General features: G+C 38.5%; 1 protein-coding gene across 1 annotated transcript in view; it reads left to right on the forward strand.

The window, feature by feature from the left end:
• Window positions 1-9,142: 9,142 nt before the first annotated feature.
• SLC25A48 (solute carrier family 25 member 48) overlaps window positions 9,143-24,797 on the forward strand; it is a 103,463-nt gene continuing 87,808 nt past the window's right edge. The window contains exons 1-2 of the mRNA XM_036749697.1: window positions 9,143-9,215; window positions 10,302-10,329. Of these exons, the coding sequence (XP_036605592.1) occupies window positions 9,143-9,215; window positions 10,302-10,329 (101 nt within the window). The remainder of the gene's footprint in view (window positions 9,216-10,301; window positions 10,330-24,797) is intronic.

The raw sequence follows: 24,797 nt of genomic DNA on the forward strand, positions 1-24,797 counted from the left end.
ATGATAATCTTGATGGCTATGCGTCTGTTGATGACATGATTATAGCCTAGCATATGGTTGATGTGTTAATAGTTACAGGCATCACCTAAAAGAGCAACATTTCTTGTTCTTCTTTTATGTCGTGGAATGACTATCCGCCAGGGAATTGTTAACCTAGGGAGTTTCTTTCCACCAAGACTAGAGGCAGAAAGACAGGGAGGGATGTTTTGTTAATAGAGAACAACCAGACAGAAGACCATTAGAGTAATAATTGGGGTTCCTTTAAGAGATTATTTCGAGGGGTGGAGCCAAGATGGTGGATGGAAAGCAGGGACTCGCTTAAGCTCCCCGCCAGGTCCCTCCAAACACCTATAAAGTTGACTCTGAACAAATTCTAGAGCTGCAGAACCCACAAAATAGCAAAGGGAAGCAGGGCTCCAGCCCAGGACAGCCTGGATGGTTGCTGGGTAAGGTCTATCGCATGGAGCTGGGAGCAGAGCGGAGCAGAGCCCAGCATGGGCCGTGCCAGGACCAACCAGACCAGGACCCAGGTGGAACAGGTGTAGCATCCTGAATCAGTAAAGCAGTGGCAATTACCAGCCTTCTCAACCCACAAATGCCAAAGACAACAGAGCAGGTTAGTGGGAAAGGCTTCTGGTACAGAGTGAAAGGAGTTCGCGGTAGGCCACTGCCCTGGGAGCAGTGGAGGTGGTGCAGCTCTGAGGCTGCTACTGAAGCTACAACTGCATTTACCTCTGGCCCCAGGCCCACCTGGTGGGAGGAATTAAGCAGCAGATTAGAGCAGGAGTGCAAGGCCTGCTTGGATCTGAGTCACAGTCTGGGTTGGTGGTTCTTGGGAGAGGAGGAGCGCTGATGTGGCAGAGCTTGTTGTGTAGAAGTAGCTCTGAAAATAGCAGCACAGCCCCTCAAGTTTGGGACAAAGTACTCTCTATTCTACAAGCAGTCATACCCCAACAAAAAACTCAAGGATCAAGTAGTTGTCTGGGAACATGAACAGGCAGCAAAAACGGTCTCAGATTCAGACTCAGACTTTGGAATCTTTCTTTGGTGACAACGCAAACCAAAACATACTGCCAGAAGTAGTCAACAAAGTCAAAAAGCCTATATCAGAAGCCTCCAAGAAAAATATGAATTGGTCTCAGGCCATGGAAGAGCTCAAAAAGGATTTGGCAGAGCAAGTAAGAGAAGTAGAGGAAAAATAATGAGAGTGATGTGAGAAAACCATGCAAAACAAGTCAATGACTTGCTAAAGGAGACCCAAAAAATACTGAAGAAAATAACACCTTAAAAAAATAGACTAACTTGAATGGCAAAAGAGCTCCAAAAAGCCAATGAGGAGAAGAATGCCTTGAAAGGCAGAATTAGCCAAATGGAAAAGGAGGTCCAAAAGACCACTGAAGAAAATACTACCTTAAAAATTAGATTGGAGCAAGTGGAAGCTAGTGACTTTATGAGAAATCAAGATATTACAAAACTGAACCAAAGGAATAAAAAAATGGAAGACAATGTGAAATATAGGAAAAACCACTGAACTGGAAAATAGATCCAGGAGAGATAGTTTAAAAATTATTGGACTACCTGAAAGCCATGGTCAAAAAAAGAGCCTAGACATCATCTTTCAAGAAATTATCAAGGAGATCTGCCCTGATATTCTAGAGCTGGAGGGTAAAATAGAAATTGAAAGAATCCACCAATCGTCTTCTGAAAAAGATCCCAAAAAGAAAACTGCTAGGAACATTGTTGCCAAATTCCAGAGCTCCCAGATCAAGGAGAAAATACTGCAAGTAGCCAGAAAGAAACAATTTGAGTATTGTAGAAACACAATCAGGATAACACAAGATCTAGCAGCTTCTACATTAGGGGATCAAAGGGCTTGGAATATGATATTCCAGAGGTCAATGGAGCTAGGATTAAAACCAAGAATCACCTACCCAGCAAAACCAAGTATCATGCTTCAAGGCAAAATATGGATTTTCAATAAAATAGAGGACTTTCAAGCTTTCTCAGTGAAAAGACCAGAGATGAATAGAAAATTTGACATTCAAACACAAGAATCAAGGGAAGTATGTAAAGGTAAACAAGAAAGAGAAATCATAAGGGACTTACTAAAGTTGAACTGTTTTGCTTACATTCCTACATGGAAAGATGATGTGTGTAATTTATGAGACTTCAGTATTAGGGTAGCTGAAGGGAATATACATACATACACACACACATATGTGTGTGTGTATATATATATATATGTATGTATATATATATATATATATATATATATATATATATATATGGAGAGAGAGAGAGAGAGAGAGAGAGCAAGCACACAGGATGAGTTGAATATGACAGAATGTATCTAAAAATATAAAGTCAAATTAAGGGATGAGAGAGGAGTATATTGAGAGAGGGAAAAAGGGAGAGATAGAATGGGGCAAATTATCTCACATAAAAGTGGCAAGAAAAAGCAGTTTGTTGGAAGGGAAGAGGGAGCAGGGGAGGGTGAATGAGTGAATCTCTCATCGGATTTGACTTGAGGAGGGAATAACACACACTCAATTGGGTATCTTACCCCACAGGAAAGAAGGAGGAAGAAGATAAAAAAGGGTGTATGATAGAAGGGAGGGCAGATAGGGGGAGGAGGACTGGATAGGAGGGAGCAAAATATAGTTAGTCTTTCACAACATGAGTATTGTGGAAGAGTTTTACATAATTATACACGTGTGACCTATGTTGAATTGCTTTCCTTCTTAGGGAGGGTGGGTGGGGAGGGAAGAGGGGAGAGAATTTGGAACTCAAAGTTTTAAAATCATGCAACTGGGAAATAAGATATACAGGCAATGGGGCAAAAAGCTATTTTGCCCTACAAGAAAGTAATGGAAAAGGGGATGGGGGGGAGTGGGGTGACAGAAGGGAGGGCTGACTGTGGAATAGGGCAATCAGAATATATGCCATCTTGGAGTGGTGGGGGAGAGTAGAAATTGGGAGACAATTTGTAATTCAAAATCTTGTGGAAATCAATGCTGAAAACTAAAAATATTAAATAAATAATAATAAGTAAGTAAAAAAAAAGAGATTACTCTGGGAATGGGAAGTCAGGAAGCAAGGACAGGGAAGGACTTCTCCAGAAGCTCCCTCCAAAAGGGTTGTGTAGTGGTGATGGATAGTTCACAGAGTGGCCCAGAGGCATCATCAGCCCCTTGGCACCTTCCTGTGACAGAAATATAATATATGGAGACCTCTGAGGCAGTCTTAGACTTCCCGCCACAAGACCTTAGGGGGATACCCCAAGAAAGGTGATCCAGCTAATTCGGCAGGAAAAATGGGTCAAACTGGAAGATTAGGATGAGCAGGGCAGGAAAGGAAGGTCAACTTTAGAACAGGCTTCAGGAAAACTCCAAATATCTCAAGGGAAAAGAGGAAGAGGGGAAGAAGCTAGCTTGGAGGGTTTGTGCTATGCTAGATTAAAACTTGAGCCCTCACCTCTCTCCCAGGTAAGGAAATGAGACACACCCTAGAAATGCATCCTCCATTTTGACCCTTCAAATCAAGGGAACAAATGTGGCATGGTTATGGTCCCCAGGGGATCATAGGCTACATACCCAAAAAACAACACAATGACCTAATGGTAGAACTAGATATTTTCTGGGTCTCCTAGATGGTGGCACCCAAGTGGCTGTAGTGCCATGATACCCATATGCAAGGGGCAAGAGAATTCCCTTCAGTGGTTTTGGCTTAGGTCCCACTTGTGGGTCACACAAATGGCTATCACAATTACAGGAGGACCATTCTAGTTTATTCAGTAGAATGTGGTTGTAAGGACCTCTCTTGAAACATCATAAGCATAGACCTACTGAATCACTTTAGTTGTTCATTTGTTTAGTCATGTCTGACTCTTCATGACCCCAAGGACCTTAGCATGTCTCAGGTCCTTCTATCTTCCTCTATCCCCCAAAGTGTGTTAAATTTCATGGTCATTGTTTCGATGACACTATCTATTCATCTCATCTTCTGCTGACCCCTTCTCCTTTTGCCTTCAATCTTTCCCAACATCATGGTCTTTTCCAATGAGTGCTGTTGCTCATTATGTGGCCAAAGTACTTAAGCTTCAGTATTTGCCCTTCCAATGATTCTGAATGAATTTCTTTAATTATTGATTCATTTGATCTCCTGTCCAAGGGATTCAATAGTCTTCTCCAGCACCATAATTCAACAGCATCAATTCACAGCACTCAACTTTCTCTATAATTCAACTCTAGCAGCTGTACATTACTACTGGAAAAAACATGGTTTTGACTGTGTGGAACTTTGTTAGAAAGGTGATATTTCTGCTTTTTAGTATGCTGTCCAGATTTTCCATAGCCTTTTTTTCAATTTCACAATTGCAGTCGCCTCTACATTGATCTTGGAACTCAAGAATATAAAATCTGACACTGTTTCCATTTCTTCTCCTTCTATTTGCTAAGAAATAATGGGACCAGTTGCCATGATCTTAAGTGTTTTTATGTTAAACTTCAAGCTTTTACACTTTCCTCTTTCAAATCCCTTCAAGAGGCTTCTTAAATCTTCTACACTTTATGCCGTCAGAGTGGTGCCATCTGCATTTCTGAGATTGTTGATATTTGTCCCAGCCAACTTAATTCCGGCTTTTGATTTGTCCAACTTGGCATTTCACATGATGAACACTACATGTGCTAAATAAGTAAGGTAATAATAAGCAGCCTTTTCATACTCTTTTTCCAATCTTAAACCGATCAGTTGTTCCATGTTCAGAGCTAACTGTTGCTTCTTGAACTACATACAGGTTTCTTAGGAGACAAGTAACATGGTCTGGTACTCCCATCTCTTTGAGGATTTGCCCACATTTTGTTGTGATCAACACAGTCAAAGGGCTTTGGTGTAGCCAATGAAGCAGAAGTTTTTTTTCCTGCAACTCACTTGTTTTATCCATAACCCATCTAATGTCAGCATTTTGGTCTCTAGTTCCTCTGCTTCTCTGAAAAGCAGTCTGCTCTTCTGGTACTTTTTGGTTCACATATTGCTAAAGCCTAGCTCACAGAATCTTACTCAACCTTACTGGCAAGTGAAATAGCACAATTGTTCAGTAATTTGAAGATTCTTTTGCATTGGAACGTAAACAGATCTTTTCCGATCCAGAGGCAACTGTTGAGTTTTCCAAATTTGTTGGCATATTGAATGTAGCACTTTAACAACGTCATCTTTTAGGATTTTTAAGTAGTTCATGTAGAATTCTGTCACCTCCACTAACCTCATTGTTAGCAATGCTTCCTAAGGCTCACTTGACTTTATTCTCTAGGATGTCTGGCTCTAGATGGGTAATCACACCATTGTGGTTATTAATGATAAGATTTTTCTTGTATAGTTCTTCTATGTATTCTTGCCACCTCTTAAACTCTTCTACTTCAGTAAAGTTATTACCATCTTTTGGTCTTTTATCATGCTCATTTTTGCATGAAACATTCTCTTATCATCTCCAATTTTCTCGAAGAGATTTCTTATATTTCCATTCTATTGTTTTCTTCTATTTCTTCTATTTCATTTAAGAAAACCTTCTTATCGCTCCTTGCTGTTCTCTGAAATGCTGCATTCAGTTGGGTAGATTTTTCCCTTTCTTCTCTCCCTTTCACTTTCCTTCTTTCCTCAGCTATTTTTAAATCCTCATCTTTTCTTGTTCCTTTTCTTTGGAACGTTTTTGTTGTTGTTAATATTGCTTCTTTATCTACATTGTAAACTTCTGTCCAAATTTCTCTGGGAACCATATCTACCAGATCTAATCCCTTAAATCTACTCATCATCTCCACTTCATGTTCATAAGGGATGTTATTTAGGTCATACCTATATGGGCTGATGGTTTTCCCTGATTTCTTCAATTTAAGTCTGAATCTTGCGTAATAAGCTCATGATTGAGCCATAATCAGCTCCAGGTCTCATTTTAAGAGACTGTATAGAGGTTCTCCATTTTTAGTTGCAAAATATTTAATCACTTTGATTTTAATATTGACCATCTGGTTATGTCCACATGCAGAGTCACCTTTTGCATTGTTGAAAAAGTGTTTGCTCTGACCAGCAAGCTACTCCAAGGCCAAACTTGCCTGTTATTCCAATTATCTTTTGATTGCTTACTTTATTATTCTAATGTCCTATGACAAATGTGACATCTTTTGAGGGGGGCATTATTTCTATAAGATGTTATAGGTCTTCATAGAACTGATCAACTTTGGCCTCTTTGGCATCAGTATTTGGAGCATAGACTTGTATGTTTGCCTTAGATTCGAATGATATCATTTTGTCATCTTTGAGACTATACCCTGGTACTGCTTTTCTCACCCCTTTATCTCCATTTCTTCTAAGGAATTCTTGCCTACAGTAGTATATGTAATGGTGACCTGAATTAAATTCACCCATTTCTACCCCTTTAAGTTCACTGACACCATTTAAATTCACCAATGTTTGACTTTTCCTTCTCCTACTTGACCACATCCAGCCGACTTTAGTTCATAGATCTGATATTCCATATTCCTTTGCAATATTGATCTGTACAGCATTGGACTTTCTTTTGTTTGCCAGACACATCCACAGCTGAGCTTCCTTTCACTGTGGTCCAGCTACTTCACTAGTACTGGGGCTACTTGTAGTTCTTCTACTCTTCTCCAGTTATGTACTAAGGGGAGTATCTTCTAGTTATATATACATATATACATATACATATATACATATGTGTGTGTGTTTATTTCAATATTGGTCATGGATGTTCTTGGCAAAGATACTGGAGTGGTTTGCCACTTGCTTCTCCATTGGATTGCCTTTTATCAGAACTTTCCACCATGACCTATGTAATAGCAAGCACACTAGCTCACCCAGGATGGCCTGCTAGCACAAGTTCTTTGATCTGATTTTCTAAAGAAAAGAAAGCCTCAAAGGGGTTAATAATCTTGTTTTAATTAAAAATATGCAAGTAAAGAAGGTAAAGGTCATTCATTAGTTCAGGGGAAAGGTCAGCACCCTGAAGATGGAGAGAATACAAGAAGAGAGAAATTAGCGCAGAGATACAACAGACAGGGCTCCAACTGCCTTAACAGAGTAATACATCACCAGACCAGGGAGCACCAACATCTGGATTCACAAAGCTGGGGGTCTCCTAAACAAATGGCTACCCAGAGTCCCATCCAGGAAATCAAAGCCCCAGTGAACAAGCCCCAGAGCAAACTCTCAGCTCAGAATATATACACTTTTGTCTAATAGGCTCAGAGGCAGAAGGTATCACAACCCTCCTGACTCAGTGCCTAATTAGCTTAGTACCAAAAGGTGTGAAAGCCTCTCTGTGAGCAAGCCTCCCCTTAAGAAAGTTTCCCCTTAGCAGGCTTCCTCTTAGGCAAGTTCCTCCCCCAGTGACCTCTATGTAACTCAGGCTGTATCAAATCTGTGAACTGAGCCAGAGCTCAAAGCAGCAAGACATCCATGGTTGAAATATCTGTGTACTTTGGACCTCGGAACATGCACATGTTCCAAGAGAAAAAGGAAACACATGTGGTCACATAGGCCTATTAATGGACAGGGAAGATCTTATATTCCATTAACCCTACAAACTATCTTGGGTAACCCTGCATAGCATAGCTCATAGTTTCATTGAGTTATGTAAGTCCTTCTGCCATGATGAAGCAATTCTCCAAGAGGGGAATGAATCACTTTACAGGGGAGGTTTCACATGGCAGCTAGCCATAGTCCACCACAATTGCCTTTTTCCTCCCACTAACTGTGAGGCAGATAGGAGCTTATGATTCCTCTTGGTTTCACTTTCCCACCAAGTTGGTACAGCTTAAGCAATATAGAATTCCAGTTAGGAGGAGATGAATCATTGCCTTTTTATAAGTACTATATAACACTTAAGTCACACTCCAGATCATCTCCTAGTTCAACAGCCCAGCATAGGCCAGTGAAGAAAACCAGTGGCTCTTGGAAACTATGGACTGTTAATGATTAAAACAAGTTATGGACACAGTTGCCACTCCCACCATCCAATCCCTATTCACACTCACACATATACACCAGACATAGTAACTGTGACTGGAACTCTGATAGCTACACTCAGTGAATGTTATGCTGTGGTAGATACAGTTAATATTTTCTTTTCCATTTCATTCAATTCCTGGCCATTACTTTCTTTTTTCATTCACCTAAGTGAGGAGGACCAAGTCCAATTTGATTTTACTTCACAGGGAGTGAAATATATCATTAGCCAAGTTCCAATATGATTCCAGGCCTATGATATGTCTTGATAGCAGTAGATATCTATGCAGGGTATGGGATGACCACACCTGTCACCCACCTGCTATAAAGGTGACCAAATATGTCAGCCCTTGAAAAGAACATTAGCCTTCACTTTAGCTCTCCTGGTTATATTTTAGCAGAATGGAAATCCATTTACTACAGCCAGGGCTCAATAATGGACCTGAAATTAGGGCATAAGTTGGGTCTTCTATGCTACATTCTACTCTCAATCAGCAGGCGTTATGGAATGAGAAAATGGATGCTTGAAAAAAAGCCCTGTGCTCCAGCGACTACAGATAATAATTTTGTGGCTGGATGGACCAGCTAGGTTGACTATATTATCCAGCAAGCAGAACTGTCTTTTATATTCACTCTCTGTAAGGCCCCACTTACTTTTCCTATGGCAACAAATTCACAAACTGGGAAACTTATTGGCACCATACCAATAACTCAGAGTAGTCACAGAAATAGTGGGGCCCCTAAATGAGATGGAGAGAGCAAAATGGCAGAAATCAACAAATTTGGGCCTTCAACTGGGGATAAATGAGACCCAGCTGAGATAGTGGAGAAAGTTACTAGGCGAACATTATGTATTCTGTCCACCAGACAGTCCTCCTATAGGCAGGTAGGGAAGGAATTGACTAGACCTAGAAGGGAGGATGTGGGTTGGTGGGGAGGAGAATGCTTAGACACTGCCTTATCACCTTTATTTTACTTCCAGAAGTACACTAGACAATGGATGGGAACTGATTGAGACTTTGACTCCATTCTCCCTCTTCCTATTGATATGGTTGAGTTTTTATTTGACCTTTGAATCTGGCCATCACCTGTACATCAGAGGCAACTAAATCCAATCGGCACCATGAAGGTGCTCCTGATTGTTGCAAGGATTCTTATTTTTGTTGTTTCACCCACACTCCTCACCCTTGTACCAGGTACATCATTGTGGAGCTAATAGCATTTTTCTCCTTTTGTACCTGATTGAGTTTGACAACAACAGCAGCGGACAGATCTGTCATCTGGATCCAAGGACACATGACAGGTGGATCTGAAGTGTCTTCCAAACTCTGGCCCTCTGCATGATAGACATAGCCTTAATCGTGATCACAATCCACTCTGCATACTGTGCCAGGTCACTAAGTTCTTCACTGTCTGCCTTATACATGCCTCAGATGGTAGTGCTTTGATGTGGATGATTAAATCCTGGGACCAGGATGGGGCTGGGGAGGATAGATTATCAACCATGGGAAACTGGTTTGATTGGTGTAGCCCCAACCACCCAGGATAAGGGGATGCCAAGGCTAATAAATCCAGAGACTAGGCATTAACTCTTCTCAGTCTCTTGCTGGAATGGTGAGAAATGCTACTTCCTTATTCCCCATTCCTCCTTTTCTGTTCCTCATTCCGCCTTCTTCCTAGATAATTTAGAAAATACTCTCACTTTACGGATCCTATAGATAACAAGGCAGCCTCCTATTGGAATCATAATGGCTCTTTGTATCAAAAATGTTACAGAAAATTGATCCCTGAGGGGCTTTGGATTTTCAACTGGACCATGGATATCCCTTTCCCCAGCCCCTGCTCTGCCATGTGCTTTCCGCTGTGGGCATGAAGGTCACACACTAGGACTGTCCTTGCTAGCAGCTAGTAGCTAACAAGAAGAGGAGATCTTGTGAGAAGCAGCAATGTTTGCTAAAGCTGTTTCTATGTGAGATGACACTTTTCTTTTGGAATCCTTCACTTCACATTTTCTTAAGTGCTTTTTGTTTGATGGATTTATCTATTAAATGCCCTGTTCACCCCTTCTTTCTTTAGTAAGAATGATTCAAAATTCTCTGTCTTACTGAAAGTATGACATTTTTCAACTATGGTTCAATTTAAAATTTCAGTATATGTTACTTTGGGGTGCAGACAGATTTCCTTTGCCTTTTGGAATATTATATTCCAGACTTTGTTTTAAGATGGTCTTTCTTGATTCAACATTCTACCATCAATTTTCGATATTCTTTGTTTAATGTTAGATGTAGAACTTGGTGACTACATGTCCAGGTGAGTTGAATCTATGGTTCCTTTCTGCCAGAAACATATGTATTCTCTTGCAATCTGCATTTCCTTTTTCTTGCATGATTTCATGTAATTCTAGATTTTTCTAGATCATTCTAGATTTTTGTTTTATGGTATTTTTTTTCCTGGGAGAGCAGTACTCTTCCAATTATTTCTCCACATTCTGTGGTTAAGGTTAGGGTTCCTTCTAGTTTTTTTTTTTAATAGCCACAATAATGAACCCCAAGCGCAAGAATTCACCACTCTGGCTATCATGCCTCTGCTTTACAAGCAGCCCACCTATACGTTGGACTTTGAGGCAATTGTTATAATTATTGTTTTTATTAGCTCATATGTAGGCATCAAATTAGGACTTTTACATAAATTATCTGATTCAATCCTCACAGCAACTTAAACAAAAGGTAGAACTATTGTCAATATACAGATGAGGAAACTGAGGCTCATAGAAGTTAAGTGACTTCCCCAAGGTTGTGCTGAAAATAAGTGTCTGGGCAAGACTCCAACTTCCATCTTCTTATTCCAGATTCACTGTTCTATCTACCGTGCTATGAACTCTTGCCTTCTGTTCTAAATCATAGTCTCTTCACTATATCTTTTTATAGGAGTTCCATTTCTTGTGCCTTATTTACTTCTTTGATTCAATCACTCTGGAGTTTTTTGCAGTTGTTCATATCTCATTTTTGAGAATTTAGGAGTAGTTATAGTATTATTTATGTTTCCTGGGGACTTCTCCTAGGGTTCTTTTATTCTAAAGCAGTTCTTCATTTTATAGTGTATTCTTTTTTGCTTACTGATATTTTCAGCCTCTCTGTGAGATTTTCCTACTAGTAATTTCTTCCTTTCTACTGTTTTATTTCTAAACTTCAGTTCATATCTTGTGATTCTGAGATGGCAAGAGGTAGTTAGATTTAGACATAGCCAGTAACTTGCTCATTTTGTTAGAAAAAATTAAATTTAAAAATTATTAAGTGCCTATTACATATGTTATTAGGAATTTTTGGCATAAAGTAAGCACCACAAAACATGGCTTCCATTGAGTTAAATGGGGGAGGGGCACTAGTGAAGGGAGATGGTAATGGAGTCTCTGGGACACCACAAGATTTAATGTGCTAGGGTACCTGAAGAGTGGTGGGAATTAGAGGGGAGCAAGACCAGGAAGGGACTCCCCTGGGGTGCATCTGCTGAAGACTGGAAATATACCATCTGATAGTTTTCTATTATAAGCAGTTATTCTTGCTAATTAAATGCTAAGCTCAACTTCTTCTACGTTGTTTAAAAATAGCAAATACTAACAGCACCCTCTAAATTTTGGCAACCTGAGTGAAAGCCCTGATCATCCCACCCTAGTTATAGTTCTATGTGCTTGGTGCTTGGATACAAATATGCTTATGATACACATCTTGTTGTTGAGGCTCTTATAATCCAGCTCAGGGCTCTCCAAAATATGGCCTGTGAGCCTCTGCGATTTTATGCAGCCCGCCTATGGGTTTTAATTATCATGAGCAAAAACATTAAATAATAATTTGCATGGAATCCATATTAGATTTTTTAATTCCATCACTAATAAATAATCTCATTGATGTTAATTTTCTTTGGTGTTTTTAAGCAGTATTACAGACAGAACATATCGCACAGAATTTTCAATCCATCTGTGGGATGCGTTCCATCTGTTTGATGCAGACTAGTCAGTATGCACCTTCCTTTATGCTGTTGTGTTGTTGCTTTGTTGCTTTGTGATTGCTTTCATGCTTCACGCCTTCACCTGTTGTATTGAGGACATGCATTCCCCCACTTTATATTAGTGTGGTGTATTTTTTTTATTCTGGGTGCGGCCCTAGAATAATTGTTTTATTTCAATGCAGCCTTAAGATAACCTAAGTTTGGACATCCCTGATCTAGTTGAAGGGAAAACACATGGGAAACCATAATGTAGGGAAGAATGAGATAAACACAAAGGAGTTTGGGCAGGGGCCATTTTGGCTTGGGGTTTGGAGAAGAAGAGGTCTTATGAAACTGGGAATTGACCTGATATGGTTTTTGTTCTGAAGACAGAATTTCTAAGCATCTTGTTTTTAATAGGTGATTCTGTTCCTAATAATTGCAATATATTTGGCTGTTGCTATTCCATCGGGTTAATGGGAGGTTCATATGAAAGACAAAACACAGTAATATTCTATGCACCCAAGAGCAGAGACCCTACCCACTTTTTCAAAGTATAGGCTTCTTGTAAAGTTTGGGGAAATGTCTATCTATCTATTTTGCCTATGTGTCATCCCTGGGGGAAGGGATCCAACAAAATACCAAAACCTCCAGAAAATAGAGGATAGAAAACTGGGGTCACACCAAGCAGCTATTATTCACTGATCCTGAGCAAGATTCAGAGCTGTGTCTTAGAGACATGGGTTTTCCTTTTTCTGTCTCTTCCTTCCTTCTTAGTAATTGATTTGACCCGAAATGAGCACATATACAAAGGTACTTACTAAATTTTCTGCTCCCACCCAGAAAGTGAGAGAGAGACTTTTTGTCTGAAGTGTATTCTGGCTCAGCCAGCCCAGGACTGGAAGAACAGTGTGTTCCCACTAACCACCCTTTCTCTGTATCTAGGTAGAGTGTGGGTTTGGGAAAAACTGGCAAGGCCTAGCTCTGTGGGAAGTATTTGAAATTGAAGAACCATAAGGTATGCCTGGAGGTATTACTCCACCCCTGAGACCTGAGTTTTAGTTATGGTACAATGGAAAGAACTTTGGATTTGTAGTTAGGGAATGTGGATTCAAATTTTGGCCCCGCTACTTACCTGAGTGACTTTGGGCAAGTCACATAATTTCTCTTATCCTCAAGATTCCCTGATCTGTAAAATGAAGGATTTGGGTGAGATGATCTTTAAGGTTCTTTATAGCATGAAAGCTGTGAATAGTCCTCATTCTGCTACTATTTATATTACCTTAGGCTAGTCCCTTTCTGGGCCTCAGTTGCTTCTTCTTGTTAAATTAGAACCACAGAGAGTCTGAACTGGAAGGGACTTCAGATAGCACTGCTCCTACTCCTATCCTCCCATTTAACAGATGAGGAAACTGAAGTGGGAGAGGAGGAGAACTTGTGCTAGACCTAATACAGGACAGAATCAAAACTTGAACCCAAAGTTTGGGACTCCAAGGTCAGAGTCCTATTTAGGTTCCATTCACTACCTAGCACACACAGCTTTTGTAAGCCTTCGATGAGAGAGTATATGATGGTGGTTGTTGTTCAGTTGTGTCTGATTCTTTTGGGTTTTCTTGGCAAAGATATTGCATTGGTTTATCATTTCCTTCTCCAGTTCATTTTCCAGATAAGGAAACCGAGGTGAACAAAATTAAGTAACTTGCCCAGGGTCACACAGCTAGTAAGTGTCTAAGGCCAGATTTGAACTCAGGAAGATAAGTCATCCTGATTCCACACCCTGCAGTTTATCCCGTGCACTACCTAGCTGCCCTAGTATATAAGAGAACACTTTGTAAATTGCCAAGGGGAATAGGGACTGGATCTGTGAATTCATTAGTGTCTAGAACTTTCAGTTGAGCAAGCTCCTTCTGCCAATGAAAAGCAGACTATCTCTGCAATTTAAAATCTTAGACAGTTGCTTGTAGAGCTAAAAAGTTAAGTGACAGGGTCACATAGCCAATGTATATCAGACACAGGATTGAACCTAAGTTTTTCTGGATTTAAGATTGATCCTTTATCCAGTATGCCATGCTAATTTTAGTATTATTAGAGAAAATACAATAACAACCCTGTCAAGTGCTAGATGAATTTGAGTTATTACTATCTCTAATCAATGAGTATTTACTGAATATTTAGCATATGCTGAGGATTGTAATAGGCTGGAGAAGTAGGGGGAGGAGGTAAAGAAGAAAATTTCGTTTCTTCCTCCTACTTGATGGCAGCCTCACTTTTGAGATAAGACACACATATAATATAATCTTTGAGATTATATTTTGAGTCTTCAGCAATTTAAGCCTTCATCGCCTCCTATCTGAATGGAGCAGCATCCTCCTGATTGACTTCCCTTTCTCAAGTCTTTTCTATCTATAATACATAGATGGTACTGCCAAAGTAATATTCCTAAGTCACAAGTCCGATCATTTCACTTCCTTGCTCAATAAACCCCATTGATACCCTATTACCTCAAGGATCAAATACAGAATCCTGTATTTGACATGTAAAACCCTCTACAACCTGATTCTAACCTACCTTTCCCATGTTATTGCACTTAGCAATACTCCAAACACTTTACTTTCCAGTCTAACTGGTCCTTTTGCTGTTTCTCACACATGACAGTCCATTTTTCATCCCTGTGCCTTTGCATGTGCCTGGAATGCACTTCTTCACCTCCATTTATTAGAATCCTTGGTTTCCTTTAAAGCATAGCTCAATGTCCCCTCCTACAAGAAACCTTTCCTGATACCACAAGGTGCTGTGCTTCTCCTCAGAAAAACCATCCTGTAATATTTTGTGTACATTTCATGCATTTACTTTGTATGTATTTATACATACACATGTTATCTCTCCTTATAAAATGCAAGGATATGTCATCTCCTCCTAGAATTCTATAGGGGGAGATAGGTCCTATTACATTTAGGTCTTTGTATCCCCAATGCCCTGTGCAGTCTTTGGCACAAAGTAGGATATTTAATCAATTCATGTTGGTTGGTTAATTGGTGGAGACTATAAGGGCTTCAGATATTCGAAAGAAGATGGGGTAGTTCAGGAAGGTTTGGAGGAAATTTGAATTGGACCATGAAAGATAAGTAGGATTTGAATGAGAGCAGAGAAGAAAGAAAAAGAGTTGGGATAAAGCCTCGCACATGTGGAAAATAAAAGTCTAGCCTGGTTGTTGCAGAGTGTGTTTGGAAGTAGTGGAAAATAAATTTATGAAGGTAGGTTGAGATTAGCTCCTTGTATATTACAAAATAGAACAATCTAGATGTAATTAGGCTTAGACCAGTGTCTCACACTCTATACCAAGATTACCTCCAAATAAGTTAATGATTTATATATAAAAGTCACATTATAAATAAATTATAACAACAAGGTGTGTCAACAATCTGGCTGGTGGCTGTTGTGTGGGTGTAAAACCAACAACAACCAGCTCACAGAATGCTGCAAGCCCAAGTTCTTTCGATCTGCTTCACTAAGGAAAGCAACGTTAAGGGGTTAACAATCTTTAATCCAGCATAAAAATATCATTCACTTAGTTCAGGGGAAAAAGCCAGCACCCTGAATGTCAGAGCAAATACAAACAAATTACAAACACACATTTGTAAACAGACCAAATACAATTCACAGTTGGCAACATCTGAATTCAGCCGGGAGCTCGACAATGGCTGGCTCAGAGTCACGCATCACTACTGCTGCAACTCAGAGCTCCGAAAAAAGAAAGTCAACCTCTGGTTTTACATATCTTGTTCAGGGTCAAAGATGAGTCACACATGCGACTCACCCACGTAACCTAAAATCCTCACAAAAATGCGCCTTAAACTCACGTGGTCTAAAAACCTCTGATTTCACAAACATGTCACTCAAACCCATGTAAACTAGGCTTTCCCTTGAGGCAAGAAGGCCATCAAAGACTCCTAGTTTAATCAAAGAAACAAAAGCCAAACTCTTCAAAAGGGCACTTGGTTGAATAAGTGCTAAGAGCCCATCTTGATTCCCAATACACAAGGAAAGAAATTTTCTTTCAGATCTACGGATGGGGGAGATTTTATGACCAAAGAAAAGGTAGAGATGATCCCAGAAGGTAAAATGGACATTTACCTTTAATTTAATTTCATAAAGTTTAAAAGTTTTTGTACAAGCAAAACCAATGCAGCTAAAATTAGAATGTCTAGAAACTACTAACTGGAGGAAAATCTTTGCAGAAAGTTTGTCTGATAAAGATCTGGAAAGCAATTTAGAATTACTACCCAAAAGACACTAACCCCTCCATACACTCTGAAGCAGTGATGTGACTACTTGGCATACAGCTGAAAGAGATCAAAGAAAGAAGAAAAGGACTCATATGTACAAAAATATTTATGTTACCTCTTTTTGTAGTATCTCTCTTTGCAGGCAAAGAAATGGAAATTAAGAATGCCCGTCAATCTAGTCTGAATAAAGAAATTATGGTATGTATGTTTATGTATACATATAAATTTAGTTCTATTGTGCTATAAGGAACAAGGAAAAGAACATGACTAAAGCAGATATATGTTTTGCATGACTTCACATGTACAAGGGGTATTGTATTTCTTGCCTTCTCAATGGGTGAGGAAAGGTCCAGGAAGGGAGGGAATTTAAAACTGAAAATCAAAATCAAATCAAGTAACAACAAAAAACAAATGATGATAGGACAGTTTCAGGGAAAACTGGGAGGAGTCATATGACCTGATGCAGAATAAAAAGAGCAGAACCAGGGGAACAAGTTATACCATAACAAAAACACTGTAAAGATCAACTTCAAAAGACTTAAGAACTCTGATCAATATCATGAATGTAATGATTCCAGAGGACCAATGATGCATCATGCCACCTACCTCCTGTTCTTGTTGTTAATTTATCCAGTCCTGTCCAACTCTTCATGACTCTGTAGACCATAGCAATAAGGCCCTTCTGTCCTCCACTATCTCCTGAAGGCTGTTCAAGCTTAAGTTCACTGCTTCCATGACAATATCTATCCATCTCATCCTCTGCCACCCACTTCTCCTTTTGCCTTCAGTCTTTTCCAACATCAGTCTTTTTTCCCAATGTGTGCTGTCTTCTCATTACGTGGCCAAAGTATCTAAGCTTCAGCTTCAGTATTTATCCTTCCAATGAATAGTCAGAGTTATTTTATTATAAATATTGATCGATTCGATTTCTTTTATGTCCAAGAAACTCTCAAAAGTCTTCTCCAGCACCACAGTTCAAAAGCATCAGTCCTGCTCAGCTCTCCTTGTAGGGTGGGGAATGTCACATTTACATATGAAAATACCATGAATTTGACTGAGCAGTAAACACAAATAATGACCCTGTCTTCTTCCATACTCCAGAAACATACTTCAGTTAACTTTTTTACCATCTCACTTATGTCAGAAAACAAGAGAAACTTAGAGTTTAAAAACTGGGAGATCCCAAAAGTATTTTGTAATTACCAGGCAAATAACTGTGATGTAGTGTTATTGTTAGTAATTCATTTTAAGCCTATGGGAAATATAATAGCCCCTAAGTTCTTCATATTTCCCTCCTCCGAGGCTTTAAGGAATTTCTTTTAAATGAAAACTATGATTAAAATCACAATTGCTATGAGCCCCCATGGGAAAATTCAAAACAATTAGGCAGAAGTTTGGCTCTGCCTTAATTTATATCTATACCTTTCTCTAGTTAATACCCCTGACCTCTGTAGTTGAAGCAAGATTCAGGCAGCTGTGATATTGGAATAATAAAGCAGTAGATTATATTATAATGTCTATGAATAGATAGTCACCTGGATTGGAAGTTGGAGCCAACATAGACTTTTCTTGGAACTTCTCTCAATCCTTGAACAAGTTAGTACAACTATATTATAACCATAGTTAGGGGCTTGTGCTGGCAAGAAACCTGTAAGGCTGTTGGTCCTCCTTAATATCTTCTTTAATATTTGCCTTAGCTCTGGCCAACCTTATGTTTCTTCATTCACTGGTTGGTTCTGCACTGTTTTGTGTGACTCCCATGCCTTCTTCTTTGCTTCCAGGCCCTCGAAATCTCTATGTGATTGTGAGGTAGCTCCTTTGTCAACAAGTTCCTTAGAGTAGAACCAAGTCTCTCATGCAATGGCTTTGGTTGATTGAAGGCCCTGTTGATATCCAGTTATCGATTCATTCAATCAAAAAAAATGTTCTTACCTGATGAAGGTAATTACTTTTGTAGATGAGCAGCCCTGTAAAGGACCTGGCAAGTCTTCATAGCAGAGGCACTAGTCCTCCCTGAACAGCTCCTGCACCCCTGACAAAATCATAGCTGTGTCCAATGTTGAATCATTGGACAATGCCAAGGAATTAGGTGAAAGGAACATTTTTTCCAGGTCTTAAATAAATGTTGTTATAGCACCTGCAAGAGCAGTTGAGAGGCTACATCTGTACAGGAATTTCTTCCCAGTACTATGAGTGTGAGCTGTGGTCTGGAAGCATTTCTATTCCCAAGGTTTTGGGGTAAGGGGCCTGAGGGAGGCAGTCCAGAACTCTGAATGAAAGAAATTTGGGAATAACAGTGTCTCTCAGGGCACCAGATCTGCTTCCAACCCTGTCCCCATAACCATTATTGAAGGGCAAAATCATTGTAGAGAAGGGGCCCACCTTCCTGGTCAGCATTAGCAACAACTGCTGACCAACTGCTACAAGAAGTCGGATGAGCACAAGAGCCACAAGACTGGTAGCATCACCCATATTACCAATCCTGCTTTCAGCTCAGCCCTCACAGTCACCATCTCAGGAAGCAATTCTAGTGGAGGAAGGACCATCCAACCCCATCAAGTGCTACCCACAAGGCAGGCAAGCCTACCTAACTGAAACAGGAAGGCACCCTGAGGGAGAGACAAGAGTCAGTATGTCTTAGGCAAGTCAAGCCACCATCACCGTGACTACTAGCTCCTCTTAGAGCTTGATGGAGACAGCCCCAAACCCTGAACCCCAGAACCTTGGGAATAGTAATGTTTTCAGGCCAGAGCTCATAGACATCATTCTGGGAAGAAAATCCTATAGACATGTAACCTGTCAACTGTCCTTCCAGGTTATGTAGCAACATTTATTGAAGATCTAGGAGGAAAAAATTTCTCATCACCAAAATCCTCATCATTTTCCAGTGGTTCAACATCAAAAACTGCCAAGATATTATCAATGGAAATGACATTAAGAAAGAGGCATGCCCATTTCCTTTGCTGCTACATCCTAAGGTCCTTGGGACCTTTCCATCTTGTTTGCAGCTGAAACTGTGTTTTGTCTCCACTATTAAAATGAGAGGCTCCTTAAAAGTCTCCAGTCTCCCTTTTCTATTTGTGTTCCCAGAACTTAACATAGTACTTTCCACATGGTAAGCATTTAATAAATGCTTTTTAAAATTCATTCTTTGATTCATCCAACATCCATCACATCAGGGTACATGTATGAATGAATAAATGATAAATCATTTATTGATCACTTACTGTGTGTCAGGCTAAGAGCTTAGGACACAAATACGAGGAAGCAAAATAGCTCTTGCCCTTGAAGGGGGAAAGGCAATATATAAAGTGGAGCTAGAGTACAGTTGGAACTATTTGTGGGCAGTGGCATGGTGTGAAAATGGCTAGGAATTGATGCAAATGTCTAGCTTCAGACAAGATAGATAGCAGCAGTTCCTTATTCTGAGAAATTCACCCTTTCAAGGAAAAGTAGTCAGGAAAAGGGGTTTCCGTTTTGGATTTTGTGTTTACTAGAATTGTAAAATTAGGAAAAGCCTTTCCCCATTATGGGCCTAACTTTCCTCAGCCATGAAATCATAAGATCAGATTGGATGAGCTGTAAGATCCATTAGAATCATAGCATTATAGAATGTTGGAGATGGAGAGACAGCATGCCTTAGGCATTCACGCCTACCTCCCCATTACAAATACACATATACGTGTATGTATATGTATATATGTGCATATATTGTAATAATATAATAATATAAACATATATATTTGTGACCACAAACTTCAATTAACATGAACATTTCAAAACACAGAAAAAAACAGAAAAAAAGATTGTATCTGAAACTGTGAACTTCTATAATGTAGTTTACTGTTCTTTTATTTTAAAGTGTATATTCAATTCAATAAAGTAGTAACACACTTCCCTGCTTTCTGCTCTTTTCTGATGTTTTTTCTTCCTTTCTTTTCTTTTTTGCATCACTGTTCTTATTTAAACAAATCTTCAACAACTCCAACCTTCTAAATAAGAGTCCTCCTTTCTAAAAAAATCATATAGTTAAGTAAACTAAATGCACACATTGGCCACATGTGAATATATGTCTCATTCTGTACTTCTACTCCATCACTTCTCTCTCAAAATGTGGGAAACTTGACTCATAATTATTCTTCTGAAGTTATGATTGGTAATTGGACTGATCAGAATTCTTCTTCAAGTTATTTTATTTTCCATTATTATAGATGCTGCAAAAATGTTCTCCTAGTTCTGCTCGCTTTCACCATGCATCAATTCATCCATCTGTCCCCGTTATAATTTCTTACAGGGAAATAGGGCTCCATCTCTGGGTTTTCATAACATTGCTCTCTTCTAGTTCTCCTTTTACCCGTCTGACTGTCCTCATTTTTAAAACTCTGAACTTAAACACTAAATAAAATGAATATTTATACATAAAAGTTTAACAGAAAAGATTATATGAGAAACTACAAATCTTTATTATCTACAGTTTGTTTTTTTTCTTTTAAGTATATGTTAAATTCAACACGTAATTTTTAAAGTTATCCTGCTTGTTTATGTTTTTCCTTGTTTTCTTTCCAACACAATGTTTAAAAATGCTTCAGTGACCTTCTTTCTTTTTTTCCCCTGGCAATCCTATAAACTACCTCTTTTTTCTTCCCATTTTTTTTCTTCCCCCCCAAAAAAACCCACATAACAAAAGAAAAACAAAGCCCTTGTAACAAACATGCCTTGTTAAACAAAACTAATCCTTTACTGGACATGTTCCAAAATACATCTGTCATTTTGCATTTTAAGTCTATCACCTATCTGTCAGGAGACCACTTTTTGTTATGATAGCTGAGGAAATTGAGGCCAAGAGGAGGTCTTAGTGAAAGACTTCAATAAATGCCTGTTGATGGATTTATTGTCTTTTTACAGTGTGCCTTTATAACATATGTATGTTATATACATATGTTATACATATGTATATATACATATATGTATATGTGTGTGTATATATATATAGATACATACATATATATATATATATATATATATATATATATATATATATATATATAATGTTAGATTCTGTTATGGTGTCATGTGGAGGCAACTAGGTGGCTCAATGCATAGTCAGGAAGACCTGAGTTCAAATTCAGTCTCAGACAGTTAACAGCTGTGTGACCCTGGGCCATTCACTCAACCTCTGTTTGCCTCAGTTTCCTAATCTGTAAAATGGGAATAATGATAATAATAGCACCTACCTCCCAGGTTGCTGTGAGGATCAAATGAGATAATATTTATAAGAAGTGTTTAGCATAGTGTTTGGAACATAATAGATATCATATAAATGCCTAATAAATGCTTGTTCCTCCAACACACAGAGGAGAGGCAGGGTGGAAAGATAGATACAGAGTTGGCCTCAAAAACATGAACAAAAATGCTGAGTCTGACATATAGTGTCTATGAGACACTGGGCAAGTCACTTAGCTGATCTCTCAGTGCAATAAACTGCAAAGAATGTTCTGGTTTGCATTGGGAGAGGAGTTTACCTATCCAGGAGTTCACTGAATCAATGAAATCATAGGTTCATTCACTATCCATGTGCTGTGTTATGCTATATTTATATACTATTATGAGAGGCAGTGTGCCATAATGTATAGTTAAGAAACCTAACTCAAAAACATTTGGGTTCAAGCCCTACCTTTGACATGTACTGGCTGTATAACTCTAGACAAGTCATTGAACACGGAGGATGGAGTCAAGGCGCTAGATTGAGAGGAAGCGTTTTTGCCTAGCTCATCCAGAATATCTCTTCTGCAATAACCTAGAAAAACTGGATTCTGAGACGGAAAGAGGAATAGGGGAGATTATCTCACATAAGTGAGTGAAGCAAGCAAGCAAGAGTTTATACAATTAAGATGGGAACTGGGACTTGAATTTCAATTTCATCTGAATTGGTTTAATGAGAGGAGAGTACAATTGGGTACAGAAATTCATCTGACCCAACAGAGAAATAGGAGGGAAAGGAGTTAAGAGAGGGAGATTGGATGGAAAAGAGAGAGAGAGTAGATTAAGGGAGGCAGTGGCCAGAAGCAAAACATACTCTTAAAGAGAAGACAGGGTAGAAAAGAGAAGGGTAAGTGTAAGAAAATAAGATGGACAGAAATACACAGCTAACAATATTAGCTATGGAAATAAATGGGTTAAACTCACCCATAAATGAAAGATGGTAGCAGAATGGATTAGAAACCAGAATCCAATAATATGTTGTTTACGAGAAACATACTTGAAATAGAAAGACATAAATAGAGTCAATATAAAGGTTGGGAGCTGAATTTATTAGGCTTCAACTGAAGTAAAAAAAAGGCAGGAAACCATAATATTAGACAAAGTAAAAGCAAAAATACACCTAATTAAATGATATAATCAAGGAAAACATATTTTGCTAAAAGTTACAATACACAATGAATTAATATCAATACTAAAATATCAATACTAGCATCTAAAAACTTTAAGGAAAAGTTAAAAATTATGGGAGGAAATAGTTAAAACTATATTAATGGGGTACCTCAATTTATCCCTTTCATGCCTAGATAAATCTAATCATAAATAAACAAGAAAGAAATTAAAGAAAAGAATAGAATTTTTGAAAAGTTAGATGTGCTAGACAAGGAGTATACCTATCTTTTTCAGTTGTACATGACACAAAACTTAATTAAGAAATGTAGAAAAGCATAAATATTAAATGAATGTTTCTCTGATGATGATGCAATAAAATTATATTTAACAAAAGGCCTTTGAAGCATAGAATAAAAATTATTTGACAACCTAATCCTAAACATTGGGTGGGCCAAAGAACAAATCATGAAAAACAATCAATAGTTTTATTAGAGATAATGAAAACAATAAGACAATGTACCAAAATTTGTAGGACAAAGGCAAAGCAGTACTTCAGGAAAATTTTATGTCTTTAGAAGTCTGCATCAATAAAAGAGAAAAAGAAAATGTCAATGAATTGGAGCTGCAACTAAAAAAAATAGAAAATAAACAAATTTAATTTTCCTACCCAATTAAGCACCTAAATAGAAATCTTGAAATCCAGAAGAGAGGTGGACACAATTGAAAGTTTAAAAAACCCAATAATCATTAAACTAACAAATAAAACTTAGAGCTTTTTAAAAAATATCAACAAACTACATAAGCCATTGGCTTTAAGGAAAAAAAAACCGCTAGGAGTGGATGGATGGATTTAACAAGTACATTCTAGTAGACATCTAAAAAATTAATTCCATTACTACATAAACTATTTGGAAAAAAATAAGTAAAGAAGAATTTCTACCAAATCCTTCCATGATACAAAGAGGGTCTTGGTTTGGGGTGATTTCCATAGCATTATAGTTCATAAGCTCTTGCAATTAAACTTCCCTCACTAATTATTTGTTGATATCAATTAGCTAGCCAGAGCTAATTAGGTTTATATTAGAGGTATTTACCAAGCTGGTAAGAACATTTGGTGTAAGACATCCTCCAAAGTCTAGGACTTACTCTCTCACAGGAACATACAATGTCTAGGGAGAAATTTGGATCGTGCTTATTTAGATCTTTTATTTCTTTAAAGCCATCATTACTTTTCCCTTGGGTATTGTGTAGTTGTCTGCCAGGCTTTCTGTAGATTCCCAAAGCTGTCATTTGTGTGTTTAGATTGTCTTTAGTCCCCAATGCAAACACTGTCAACAGTCAATGCTGTAAGGAACACTGCTATTGTGTTCATAGGAAATCCAAAATCTTACAGCTTTTCAAAGGTCATCCTGAAGTTGGTATGAGGAGAGGGGGGATGCTGATGCTAGAGGAGTTCTCCTTCTACTCCCCAAGAAATTCCTTCTCAGAGGATTGGCTGCACTGCTCTCTCTTCTAGACAGCCACTGAAATGTTCTGGCTTGCTATTTTACTCAAGTCCCATGGGATGTGACTGAGATTCCCCTCAATCTTAATGCCTTTCCTGGGTATTGTCTTTTTATTTCATCCTATGACTTTCATTACTTCCACATTTATTATGAACTTTTAAGTCCTAGTTTAATGCCTTTGATCGATTGATTCAACAGAAGTCTTCTCAGTAATTAAAGTAATTATTTTAAATGTGATGGAGTGATTAATATACAACTTTCAAAATATGTTGTTGCAGAAGAGTTGTTCATTGGTAAAGGGAACTTCCTCTCTAAAAAATTCCCCATAACAAAGAAATCAAATTATGTGCCAAGGCACTGAGCTAGGTGCCTAAGTAAGTAAACAAAAAAAAAGAAAAAGGTGGAGGAGGCACATATACACAGATAAGTACATATAAAATAAAATGAAGGTAATTTTATTTGGCAGGGTAGTCAAGCACTAGAAGTTGGAAGGGGGTTTCAGGAAAGGGTTAATTTAGGAAGTGGTATAAAAGCTGAGTCTTGAAGATGACAAGGATTCTAAGAAAGGGAGGTAAGAAGGAAGTGCATTCCGGACATGGAGGAAAATTTGTACAAAATAACAAAGATCATG

Source organism: Trichosurus vulpecula, chromosome 3 (genome assembly GCF_011100635.1).
Source record: "Trichosurus vulpecula isolate mTriVul1 chromosome 3, mTriVul1.pri, whole genome shotgun sequence".
Lineage (NCBI taxonomy): Eukaryota > Metazoa > Chordata > Mammalia > Diprotodontia > Phalangeridae > Trichosurus > Trichosurus vulpecula.